Raw genomic sequence first — 13,564 nt, 5'->3', positions numbered from 1 at the left:
GGGTACTTACCTCAGGTGGTTCCTTGGGTCCCTGGCACTTCTATGTCTTCTGGGTACAGTCTTGATTTAAGTCGTAGTTCGCATACCACTATTTGAGTATATGGTTTGGTCTCCCCCTGGCAACCCCTGTGTATTTGTGCTACTTATTGTGTGCATTTCGTATATCTCCGGTTGTCTAAGACCACTAAAATCACCATAAGGGTTGTCTAGAGTAGTGCAGGGTGCCCACTTACATAAGTGTGCACCATATACTAAGCCAGCTTCTCACATATATCTACAGAGATTCTTCCCTCACTGACACTTAATCAATGTGGGAGATCCCTGAAGAGACAGCTGGCAGCAGGGAGACTCATCCTCCGGCATCCTTTTGTGCAGGAAGGATCCCCCTTCCTGCACAAAAACAATCCTACTTACAACGCAGGCACCCTTGCACCAATGTGCAAGGGTGCCTGCATTAGTGCTAGGCGGCCATTGTGCACCAGTGCTAGGAAAAGAGAGAAAATGCTCTTTATATTGTTAAATACGGTGCAGTCCTGCCCCTTCCCTGTCACGAGTGCAGCAAGGTGGCTTGCTGCACTGCATGACTTTGATTAAAAGGCCCCTAAATACCTGATTGCTTTGATCACACCCTCTTTATAGGTCTGGCCTTTGAGACCCACTTGCAGCTTGCTTTATGGTGCAATGGGTCAGCGCACTTTACCCACTTGTTGCTTTACCCCCCTGCCCCCTGCTAACTTGTTGAGTGCGACCCAAATGTGCGGCTTATATGCTACCGTCAAGGACTGTTCTGCGCGTGCCAACACCCTGACATGTAGGGATGAAGCTGATGCGTTCATGAGAACTCTCACGACAACCCCTGTTTAGTCAAGGATCGGAAATCTGAGCAGGGGCTCTTTACCGGATCCTGTAATTACCGGGTGCATTAAATCTCAGGCTTTGTAAAACCTGCCAGAATTTAACAGGGAGAAGTGTATGATATTTGCCAGACCATGTGGGTTTTGTGCATTAAACACCAAAATCTGCATATTATTCCCCCAAAACTAGTGATAGGCGCTACTTATCGCAGCGGATGAATGTCATATGCGAGGGTGTCACTACTTATCTGATGCGATAAAATCACTGGATTCTGAGAAGCTTGAATCGCAGGATTAGAAAGTTTGATCTGTAATTTCTGCGCCTTGTCTCACTTCACATGTCCATGTCACAGTTTTTAAAAATCCACAAACATGGACCCGTTTCCTCTTCTACTAATGTTCTTATGTAGTGTCTTCACACTAGGCCTGGGCGTAGTTCACGGGGTTTCGCTATGCAGAACTCCACGAAGTGACAAAAAAACACTGTAGTTCGGTAAACGGCGGAGTGCAGTGCGCACTGATCTTCCTGCCCCTCATGTAGAAACTCTACCTAAGCGGCAGCTCGTGCTCGCCAACTTACTGTGCGTGAGTGCGGAAATACTCCGCTGCGCTAAGTGGAGTGAAGTTTACTGCACTCCGCGAGCCGCACGGAATGCAGAAAACTCCACGAACAGAGCGGAGCTCACCGCCCAGGCCCACTTCACACCATGTCCAAGCAGCGACCAATAGGATGAAAGTGAGCAACGCCACATCACACAATCCTCTTGTCCCATGCGATGAAACCAAAGTGACACTTGCACGTCATGAGATGCAATGTACACACCCCATAAAGTCATGCACATTAATATCGCATGATTCGATGAAAGTGACACACCCTGTGTAAGGCACACACGTGACAGAAGCCATGTCATGCGCTGCCATCAGACTCTCCACGGGGGGTACCACAGTGATACCCGAGCCTTAAAGCGCCACCCCGCAGAAACCTATCTTTGGACTCTTGTGTTGACATCAGGGAGTGACAGACATCTTTCTCTTTTCCCCACAGGAAGAAGACGCCGATAGCGGAGCACCCCAAGACCATCATGGGGTTCAGAGCACTCCTTCTCACCCGTGGGTTCATGTTTGCCATCTTGGTAAATGCCAGTTCCGTCTTAAGTAAGTGACCTGAGACAGAGGCCGATGGTGGGGGGTGGGGGATGGGGGCCATGATCCGGTGGGGGGGGGCATGGTGGGGGTACTGATCAGCACATTTCTAATGTAGTGTCACTGTGACGAGCAGTAGGAGACTCCTTCATAACAGGAGAAGCACTGGATGGAGTATAGAGACATATCTCAGTGAAATGCCTCTATTAAATGCAATCATGACAAGATATGGACCCAGCACCCTTAATGCCCCAGACGATGCTGCTCTCAATGTATTGATCATGTAGGGTCTAATGGTTCATGGATTGAACCTCCTGTGGTCGCAGCCAGTATTAACAGTGAAGGGGGTCCAAGCGGGCACAGTTGCCCCCGCTGGTAAGATAAGGAATGCCGTAACATGATGCACAAAGTTTTACAAGCTTTTATCCCGCGCCACCAGGGAGTGGCAGTGAATGGCACCTGCGAACCTATAGGAGAGAATATAGACATCTGCTAAGAACAAAGAAGCGAGCAGCACAGGATGTAGGGTGACCAACCGTCCGTAAATTTCACGAGCCGTCTGTGATTTGGACCTCTTGTCCATTGTCCGTGATGACCCCTTTTACGGGTGCCTTTTGTCAGTAATTTGGGCATTGCAGGGATCAGCGCTGATCCCCTGCGAGAAGCCTCGGCTTCCTGATGGGGGCGCCTCGCACTCCTCCTCGGAGGACAAGAGCAGCCGCACCCGCCCATTGTCATCCTGTGTGGGCTGATGACTGTCATCCTGTATGGGCTGATGACTATCATCCTGTATGGGCTGATGATTGTCCTCCTGTATGGGCTGATGATTGTCATCCTGTATGGGCTGATGATTGTCCTCCTGTGTGGGCTGATGATTGTCATCCTGTGTGGGCTGATGATTGTCATCCTGTGTGGGCTGATGATTGTCATCCTGTGTGGGCTGATGATTGTCATCCTGTGTGGGCTGATGATTGTCATCCTGTGTGGGCTGATGATTGTCATCCTGTGTGGGCTGATGATTGTCATCCTGTGTGGGCTGATGATTGTCATCCTGTGTGGCTGATGATAGTCATCCTGTGTGGGCTTATGATTGTCCTCCTGTATGGGCTGATGATTGTCCTCCTGTATGGGCTGATGATTGTCATCCTGTGTGGGCTGATGATTGTCATCCTGTGTGGGCTGATGATTGTCATCCTGTATGGGCTGATGATTGTCATCCTGTATGGGCTGATGATTGTCATCCTGTATGGGCTGATGAGTGTCGCATACAGAAGGACAAGGGGCCAATCTGGGCTGTTACAGCATGTGCTGGTCTCCTCTAGCCTTGGTCTAGGGCAGGGCATTCTGTCAGATGAAGAAATGTCAAAAACGCACATGCTACTACCTGAGAATCCAGTTCATGAAAAGAAGGTGGTGAAGCAAGTTAAAAAGAAGGGGTTAGAATTCTTTCACAGTCTCATCATTTTAGAACTGACACATTTTCAATATTATATACTACGAAGCCATAGTTGCGCTTTGTATTTTATGCAACTAAAAATAAAAGGCCTAACGGGCTAGGGCAGTGAATATCAAATCTGGTGAACCAGGTTTGAGTCTCGGCAATGGCGCTCAACATCCTGTGATTCTGAGCAAATCACTTAATCTCCCCGTGCCTAACAAAAATTAATGAGTCCTTGTGTAACATAACTGGTGCTTATGTTAAGGGATCTGATTCCTCATACCTTGGGATCAAGTTAAAACTCAGAAACAAAAATTAACAACCATTGACATAGCCAATAGTCCTGGCTTGATGTAGGTGTAATGTATTATATGTCTGGATGCAATAACAGAAGAAACAGAATACCAGTTTGGCAGCACACTATGCTAAGCACAGATTTTTAGTTTACGTGTTTTAAGCCATTCCCTTACTTACATCGGACGCGCCCCAAGTTTTTTCAACCCACTTAAAGCCCTGGAAACAACACCATGTCACAGTCGCCTCACATGCTGGCACTGCATCATGCATGACCCATGACTTCCACGTTTTCAGATTACCTATGAGGAGGGGCATAGTGAACCCTCCCCCCACCCCACCCCACCCTTTGCATTAGGAACTACAGCAGGGTGGAGTTCTTGATGGGCCTCTTCTGTCTGCACCTCTGCAGACAAATGCTCCCCTCATAATTGTGAAAAGGTGAGTGAGTAAGTAAGTGAAGGAATGGGTGAATGGCTGGATGGGTTAGTGATAAGATGAATGGATGAGTGAAAGGGTGAATGGATGGATAATGAGATAGGATGGATTGATGAGTGAGTGGAAGGTTGGATGAAGAAGGGTAAATAGAAGTATAGGTGGAATGGTGGATGGATGGGTGAAAGGGTGGATGGATGAGGGAAATGATAGATGGGTTGATGAATTGATAAGTGAAAGTGTGAATGGATGGATGGATGAGTGAAAGAGTGGATGTAAGAATGGATAAGTGAGTGAAAGGGAGGGTAGATGGGCAAAAGAATGAATGGATGAATGGATGGATGGATGAGTGAAAGGGTGGATGGATATATGAGAGGATGGATAGATGAGTGATAAGATCAATGGATGGGTTCATGAGTGGATGGCTGGGTGGATTGATGAGTGAAGGGATGGCTAAGTGTAAGTGTAAGGGGTATGGAGAGAGAAAGGATGGATGGATGAGTGAAAGTATGGATAGATGTATGAAAGTATGGATATATGATTGACAGGATGGATGGGCGAGTGGGTGTATGGATGAGTGAAAAGAAAGATGTAAGGATGGATGATTGAAAGAATGCATAGATGAGTTAAAGGGAGGGTGAAGATCTGGAAGAAAGGATGGATGGACGGGTGAAATGGTGAATGGATGGACAAATGAGTGACTGGGTGGATGGATGGATGAGCAAGTGAAAGGATGCTGGATGGGTGAAAGGGTAAATGGTTGTATAGATGAGTGGATGGATGGGTGGAAATGTAGATGGATGAGTGAACTGATGGATGGATGGATGGATGGATGGATGGATGGATGGATGGATGGATGGATGGATGGATGAGTGAAAGGAGGGATAGAAGGATAGGTTTGGAAATGGTTAAATAGGTGTGGATATGGATGGGCACACAGATGGAAGGACAGAATGAACGGTGAAAGACTGAATGATGGATGAAAGAATGAATGGATGCCACATCCCCGGTTGGCTCAACCCCCATCCCAAACCAACACATGACGTCCGGCAGCAAGAGAGTAACTCTGGCTTGAAATGCTCCTTTTACCTGCCAAAAAGCAGAAACAAATTCCTTGTACAGCGCCATAGTACCACAAGAGACGATCCGCTGTTGTACCGCTGGCCGTCGCTGCTCCCATGCCACCGGGAAGCAGTGCAAGCAGCCCTCCACCTTCCCCGAGGCCATGAAGATCCGTGAGGGCACAGCTCCGTGCAGCCCTTCTGTGGGGAAAGGCAGGCAAGGCAAAATAACCTGCACTTGCAGACAACAGCACCGACGTAACTAGAGTCCCTTCCACCACAAATATTTTGGCCCCACCCACGCTATGCCACTGCCTACCAGTATGGATGACATCTGACTCTTACACCTTATAGCCTTCATGGTCTTAAGTAACATTTCCTACACATTGACGTTCACATTCACATTTATGAGTCATTGTCTCTATATAATGTGTGTGATGTAACGCACTCTGTCACCCTGCCATACATACTTCGGGTGAGTAGCACTATATAAGAAATTAAATACACGTGAGAGAGTGTCTATGTAAGGATGAGGGGCACCATTGGAGGGTGGTGGCAAGGCGGGACTGGTCGTACCCGGCACCAGGTGTTTCCCTGGGAGGCTGGAAGGGGGAAGGGGTTTGTTACTGTGGCCTGGCACTGCAAAGTTTCTTGTATATCCAGCAGTTTTCAGGCAGCAATAAAAGTGTCACGATAACTCTGGTGACTAATGTACCTGCTGGAGAGAGATGGGAGTTTTGTTTGGTGGCAGTTTTGAATCAACTAAGGTAGCACAGTAGGTTAATATGCCTGCTGCAAAGAATGTGTACCATGCATATCAAAGAACAGTATTTTATGTGCAGAGCTCACTGAGATTTTGTCACTGAGATTCTTTTGTTTCTGTGCAGTTCATAAGTTGCATACGTAATCTAGCACAGTGAGCTATGACCTGCCATCAAAGAGATGCATGCAAACTGCATGGTACAGGTTACAAAGTGATGTTTTGTTTCCAGTTATTCATTATACTGCTGTTGATAAAAAAAGGTTTGTTTGGGTAGTAATAAATTCCTATAATTAAAGTCACCCTTTTTAAAATCCTATAAGTAAAGTCAACGCTGACTACTGTTTTATGTTCTAAGTCCTGAGTTTGAGCTTCTTCAGACCAAGCACTCGTACAAAATGCCTACTAGTGTGGGTGACCAGCATCCTACACCTTGTAGTCTCCAATGCCATATGTAACATTTCCTATACTCTGATTTACACAAGTTAGATTTGGGGGTCTCTAGTTGGCAGAGGTGGGAACCTTTGACAAAATAGGGGCCCATGCGTCTAGACAGGGTGAGGAGGTACACTCCTAAAATAACCCCTGCTCACACCCTTGGTAGCTTGGCATGAGCAGGCAGGCTTATCTCAGAGGCAGTGTGTAAAGCCTTTGTGAACACACACAGTAATCCAGTGACAACACCACAGATGGACACCACACAAGTTGTATATTAAAAATAAGTATATTTTATATAGACTTAACACAAGACCACAAACGACAAAAATCCACAATACTATACTTCAAAATGGTAGAATTAGCTTAGTTCTCTCAAGATGGTAAATGCGACACTTTAATTCAATGTACCTTTGGATGCGTAACGCTATACAACGAAAGTGTTGCAGGGATGGTGATGCGTTGTTCCCTTACACGCAAGAACAGTGATGCATTGGGTCCTTACTACTGCGTAGGGGATGCGTCAGTTCTTCGCGTGGGGAGGTGATGTGTCGATTTCTTACTGCGCTTCCGTGGCAGTGAGACCCGCAACGCCGCGATGCGATGAAGATCCGGTGCAATGAAACAAAAATGGCGTCTTCTTCTTGATGCGACAACGATGCGTGCACGCCCGACAGCCGTGCGGCGACTCAACGAATCTTCTGAGCCACGAAAAGCCCTTCGACACGCTTCTCTGGTGAAGCGATGACGTCTGCTGCGACTGCAACACTCTTTTCCAGGGATGCGGGGCGCCTTGGTGATGCGATTCGACAGCGGCGGCACGCTTTCTCAGCGATGCGAGGACAGCGTCGGCGGCAGCAACACTCTTCTCCGGTGATGCGACGGCATCTGCTGCGACGGCGACATTCTTCTCCGGTGATGCGAGGCACTTCAGGTGATGCAATGGCGACAGCGGCGGCACGCTTCTCCGGTGATGCGACAGCATCTACTGCGACACTCTTCTCCGGTGATGAGACAACAACGGCTGCGGTGGCGTCACGCTTCTTCATCTTGAGTTGCGCTTCCAGCTCCCAGCGACACACAGTCTCTCAGAAGGCCCAGCTCAACATCAGGCACTTCAATTCCCAGCAAGGGAAGGCAGGGGAGCTGGTTGCTGAAGTCTTTTGTCCCTGAGACTTCAGCAGGAGGCAAGCTCTTTCTCAAGCCCTTGGAAATCCTTCACAATTTGATTTGAAAGTAGCACAAAGTCCTTTCTCCTTTCTTTGGCAGTCAGGTAACCACTGCAGGCCAATCCCCCGAACAGCACTCACGTAGGGCTAGTCTCTTCCTCAGTTTCTCTGGTTCCTCTCCTCAGCAAAGGGTCTTCTTGTTTCACAAAGTGATCTAAAGTCTTGGGGTCTGGGCCCCAGTATTTATACTCATATTCTCTTTGTTCTCTGAAGGCAGAGAGGCCTTTGCCTAGTCCAAACCAGTTCTGGTCAGTCCTGCAGCACTTTGTTGACAAGACTCCTTCTTTCCTTTGACAGTGTGGGCCAGGGACATCAGACGCTCCACAGGGGGTGGAGCCAGCATTGCGGGGGAAGGCACAGCCCTATTCAGGACCCAGGTGCAACTCCTCCCACCCATCTAGATGCAGATCTCTCTATTCAACCCTATGCTGACTCACCCTGTCTCCTGGAATCCCCCAACCCCTGTCAATCAAACTCCAGACAAGGAATACACAACCTAGCAGAGGCAGGCTTGGATAGTTAGGCAAGAAAATACCTACTTTCTAAAAGTGGTATTTTCAAACACAGAATGTTAAAACCAACTAAAGGATGTTTTTTATCATTCTGAGTGCAGGCATTCTAAATTCGAATTCTACCATGTTACCTGGGTCAGTTAGGATTATAAGATGATATATCAGTAGCTGGTGCCCCTAGCACCGAACACGCCGCGCTTGCAGCTTCGCTAGCGCCAGTAAAGTTCTAACTTTTAAAGTACTTGTTTTTAAATTGAACTGCTATTTTGCACACTTTTACTCAAAAGCATACCTGTATTTTAAAACCTGCTCTCGCCCACCTTCCTAGGCCGTCTCCCGGTCCACCACAGCTGTGTGCTGATTGCGTGGAGGAGACATTGGCTTTACTTCCGTTCGGGGCTTGGTCAGCGTGCTAGTTGCAGCCTCCCTCACAGTCATAAGACTGATGCTGCAACGGACGCGCGCAGCGGGCATGCAACTGGCGTGCAGAAGGTGCGCATAAGGCAAGCCCGTCTGCGCCCGTCCGTGCCCGACCGGACCCAGGGGCCAGGTACTCTGGTCAAAAAGTGGTCTATACCCGAGAAGAACTCATGAAATTACAACAAACACCAAACACACTGGCCCTTCCAGAAGCTCTAGAAGAAAATCTCCATCTAAATAAACTACTAGTAGAGACCGGAAACCGATGGAGGAGTGGTGTGCCAGGGGATAAGGCCATCAACCTAGGGTGGGAGGCACCCTGGCTCCTAAAGACCGCTCTCCTGAAAACCCGGTCCCTCCAAAAGCACAACCTTGAGATCTTTACACTCCTCCAGGATAAGAAGCTTGATCTCCTTGTCTTAATGGAGACCTGGTCAGAGGAAACATCCGGCCAGATATAATGGCCTCCCTCCCCCCAGATTATGAAATTTAAACGTACAACAGGCAGGCTAGCAAAAGAGGAGGAGGAGTTGCACTCCATTGCCGTAGGTCACTCTCCACCGAGAAAATAGTCGAGGCGAGCCTGGATGGGGCGGAGGTGCTGGGGACCAAGATCGGGCTCAAATCATCATGCCTGATGGTGGTTGTGGTATACTGTCCGCCCCAACCAACCCCACTATGTAATGACATGTTCCATGAAGTGTTTAGCGACCTATGCTCCAGATATCAGCAGATTCTGGTACTAGGGGATTTTAACTACCATTGGGACTTTCTACCCAAGGATCATGTAGCTAGCAGGTTCGGAGAGTCCATGAATATGCTAGGGCTACAGCAACTGGTGGAGTCCCCTACCCACGAGAAGGGTCATACCCTCGATCTTATCTGGACTACGTCCTCAGCTAAGATACACACTGATTGTAAACCTTGCAGCTGGTCAGATCGTTATTTGATCAGCCTTCAACTTCCGGTGGATAGCTGCCCGATACACCCCCCTCCAATCTGGAGGGCGGCACAGAACTGGCACAAAATAGAGGACGCTAAGCTGAGGGAAGCACTAAATAAGACGCTACATGCAGGGGTACAGACCGGGGATCCGGACCGGGTGTAAGAAACCCTTCTATCCGGGCTGAGGGAAGCCTTCGATTTGGTGGCCCCTATGCAAAGAGAAAGGATAACGCACACCATGAAGGGTGCTCCCTGGTGCACGCTAGAACTCAGAGGGGAAAAACAGGCCCCACGTCAATGCGAGAGACACTGGCGGAAAGCATATGACCCAGAATCCCGGGAAAAGTATAAAACATCACTAGCTCTCTATAAACAAGCATTGGCATAGCCAATAGGTCTCACCTTTGAGCCCGTATAAGTGTTTAGCCATGCAACACTTGATGTTGTTGCACCAAGGAGATTGTGCTGCAGAACTCAAAACTTATAAGGTCCCAAAGGCGAGACCTATTGGCTATGCCAATGCTTGTTGTTACTTGAGGTTCGATTTTCCTTCTAATTTCTTAGTACCGTCAATATAGCCACAAAATGTGTTCAAAGTTTTCTAGTGACCCGTGGGCATTCATTTAGTGGTGGTATCTTGCTTTGTAATCATTTTCCATTAAGTCTTTTAAAATCATCTTGTTTGACCATCATTTCATAAATTTCCTTGTGTAGTGATATATTGATCATTGAGATCTGCCCAAGATCTATACTCCACTCCCTCGATCAGCTAACCCTCCAATGATGGGTACCGTGTGAACTTCCCAAAGTGTGAATCAGGACTGTGCGCCAGGCATTTTGCCTTTACTTCTTTTTGCCAGACCATAAGTAGAACTACTAGATAGGACGCCGTCTATGCAACTCGGTTGTTCCTGTGGCATAAAGTAAATCATGCTTGTATTAATGAGTTTAGGACCAAAACCCATTTTCATCTTCAAATCGCGTATAGATTATAGTATTTTTTTTTGCAAAGTGTACTGGATTCTTGTGTACATAAAAGCTTAGACCGTTGTGGTGTATCTAGAATGTTTTTATTAGTAGCAGCTTATGTAGCAATTGTTTCATTTTTTCAATAAATGATTTACATTGTAGGGGTAACCGACACACGTTTTACCTTTTACCATTGTCCTGTAATATCAGATGACAGCTTCGGTGCCAGCGGCCTGCATTTAACCAGCTGGTGTGGTTGTTCTCTGGGCATCATGCCTGGGACTGGAGACACCTCCATTTCAACTCGCGGACCGTTTTTTCCCAGGATGCAATGGAGAGACTGCGTGTCCTTGAAATGCGCTACTGTTGGGACTCCGACATGGACCGCGCACATGACCACAGAAAGGAACAACCATGCCAGCTGGTGAAATGCAACCCTCTGGCACCCAACAGAGCCATATAAGGCCACACAGCATTGAGAGCCCAAGGCAATTAGTGCTCAGTGGCAAACCGTGTATCGGCTAGCCTTATAAGGGAAAACATCTGCAGAAAGAATGAAAAACCAAAAGAGACAGAAGCTACGACTTACTATTAATAAAACCTTATATATAACATAGCAGCTGGATCTTTTACTAACAATGTATTTGTGTTTATTGCGCAACTCTTTTATTTACACCAAGAATCCTCTGACGCTTTGCAAATAACTACTATAAATGCAGATGAATAGATATTTTTCTGCTTCACCCATCTATACAGAATCTCTTGAATATTAAAAGGGGCCCCTGACTGGACCACATACTACCCAAGGACGAAGCAGTGCCAAGATGAAACCTCCAGCACACACACCCACTATACAGTCGTGCCTGTCCATGCCTAATCGTCTGGTTGGAGCACTCCACCATTCCCCAATTACTACTTTCATCAGTATATTGCCTTCACAGTTCATCAATTGGTGCCTAAGTAAGAGGGATGTTGGGTGAAAAAAGTGTAGCCAAGATGGCATGGGCTCCACTGTAGACCATCAAAATGTGAGTCTGTCCACATGACTGTGAGAAGCTGGCCTGGTAAATGCTGTCCACTAGTTATAGTGGGCACCCTCTATCAGTCCAAACAACCCCTTATGGTGATATGTTAAAGACAACCTTCATTGAAAGCTATCCTAGTGGTAGCTATGGAGAGCAGCCTTCAGGCTAAATCTTGAATGAATGTAAAGCAGCTTGTTTTACCAGTCTATAATCTCTTGAATGACCAAATGAAAGGACAACCACACCAGGTATATATTTTAAATATATGTATTTAAGAGAAAACACACGCCTCTAGTCTCTTTATGAGACTGGAGCTCGAAGTACTTAATTTACAAGTTACCAATCAACAGTAATAGCCCAAATACACGTTTCGGCCCTAGGGGCATACCAATCCATATACCAATAAAGTGGTATAAGAACCACGACTGAACTAGACACAAGGCCTAGAGCCTGTACAATCACTGGAAGCCCAGGAAACCACCCAAGGTAGTGACACAGGGGACATACGGGGGCCGTGTGCAGTGTGTGAACACAACCGCGGGTTCCCGTTAGCTTCTATGGGCAATGTTGCGGTTGGAAATTTAAACATTAGGGACACTTAGAAATGAGTCAGGACCAAACCCTTTTGGACTTAGGAAGTTCTAGGGCTAGCACCCACGGGAGCACCAGAAAATTTGTGTTACCTCACCCAGGGAAGCCGGGTGCATAGGTGTCTTTTGGTGTCGGGTCGCGTCATCGTTTTCAATGGAAGCTGGCGAGGACGTGCTGCTGCCGTGAAGAGGAGAAGTGTCCGAAGCAATCCAAGCCTGGATCTAGGATGGAAGGAACCTGAAAGCAGCGGGGACAGAGTCTGGGTCACTTACCAGTGACCAAGGGCATGATAGACCAATGCCCACAGATGTCGGGTGCTTCAGGTGAATTGACGGGTGTCTTGACTCTTCAGCCACGAGGTCCAGGAGGTGCTGATGATGACCAGGAGCTGGATTCGAGTTGTACCGCAAAGTTTGTCGAGTGATGCAGTGTCGGCGTCCAGTTTGGATACAACAAGCCTTGGCAACGGCAAGTCACTTGGAATCAGAGAAAGGACGTCGGTTCAGACCAGCAAGGTCTGGGGGACGCATTGGGGCACGTCTGGAGCAACCAGAAAAGCCCAATGAGAAGAGGAGTTGCCTTCGTGGGGACCTACTAGCCAATGGGCTAGCTGTCGCGAAGGAGCCTCAAGCGGCCGCACTGGAAACTGGCCCACGGGTCACTCGTGGAGTGGAGGCCAGAAATCTTCAGTGCAGGAGATGCTCAGGGCTGGGGCTACTCGGAGCCCAAAGCACAACTTCAAGGAAGACCAGGAAGATGGTGTTGCTGCAAACGTTCATGGTGTCCAGGGGTCACGGTTCCACATCACCCACGGTAGCCACAGGCTTCAGCTTTGCTGTGGACTCAGGGTAGCCTCGGGAAAGTCTGCAAATCTACCTCTGGTGATGCAAAGGCTTCAGTGTCCGGTGGGAGCTTCAGCGATGCAGACCGGTCAGTTGCTTCTTTGGTACCTGCCAAGCAGGGGAGTCACTCCTTGACCCCAAGGGAGATTTCTTCAGTCTTCTAAGCAAAGTAGAGCGTCAAAGGTCCAGGATATATATTGCAGAGTTTCGTCCAGGGTAATCTAAAGTCACAAGGTATGGGTTCCCATACTTATACAAAGTTTGGGGGTTGGACATACTCTAGGAACCCACCTATCGGAGGGTTTGGAAAGAGGGGTGGTTACACCCATTTCCTTTGTCGAGTTTCGCGCCAGAGCAGGGGCAGGTAGCCCCTGCACCCGGTTTGAACTAGACTATGCACAGGGACACCAAGTGTGCACCCAGTGCAGGACTTCAAAGCACCAGAGAGTGCTCCCGCCCAGCTCCAATACACATCTGCCTGACAGGAAACCTATTGTCCAGGCCTCCCCTGCTGGAGTTTCGGTCAGCAGCAGAAGGCCAGACCCGTGTCTGTGGCAGAGGCATCCATTTTGTGATGCCAGGGCTGTAGAAAGTCCGACCAGGTTAGACCA

General features: G+C 48.0%; 1 protein-coding gene across 6 annotated transcripts in view; it reads left to right on the top strand.

The window, feature by feature from the left end:
• Positions 1-13,564, top strand: part of LOC146863493 (uncharacterized) — a 289,267-nt gene that overhangs the window by 30,786 nt on the left and 244,917 nt on the right. For all 6 annotated transcript variants that reach the window (XR_014978261.1, XR_014978260.1, XM_085642930.1 and 3 more), the window contains exon 2: positions 1,900-2,009. Coding sequence is in view for 4 of the 6 variants with exons in the window: in XM_085642930.1 (XP_085499056.1) it covers positions 1,937-2,009 (73 nt within the window). In the remaining 2 variants the exon portion in view is untranslated. The remainder of the gene's footprint in view (positions 1-1,899; positions 2,010-13,564) is intronic.

Source organism: Triturus cristatus, chromosome 2_2 (assembly GCF_964204655.1).
Source record: "Triturus cristatus chromosome 2_2, aTriCri1.1, whole genome shotgun sequence".
In the NCBI taxonomy this organism is placed as follows: Eukaryota; Metazoa; Chordata; class Amphibia; order Caudata; family Salamandridae; genus Triturus; species Triturus cristatus.
This window is presented reverse-complemented; position numbering and strand designations above follow the sequence as displayed.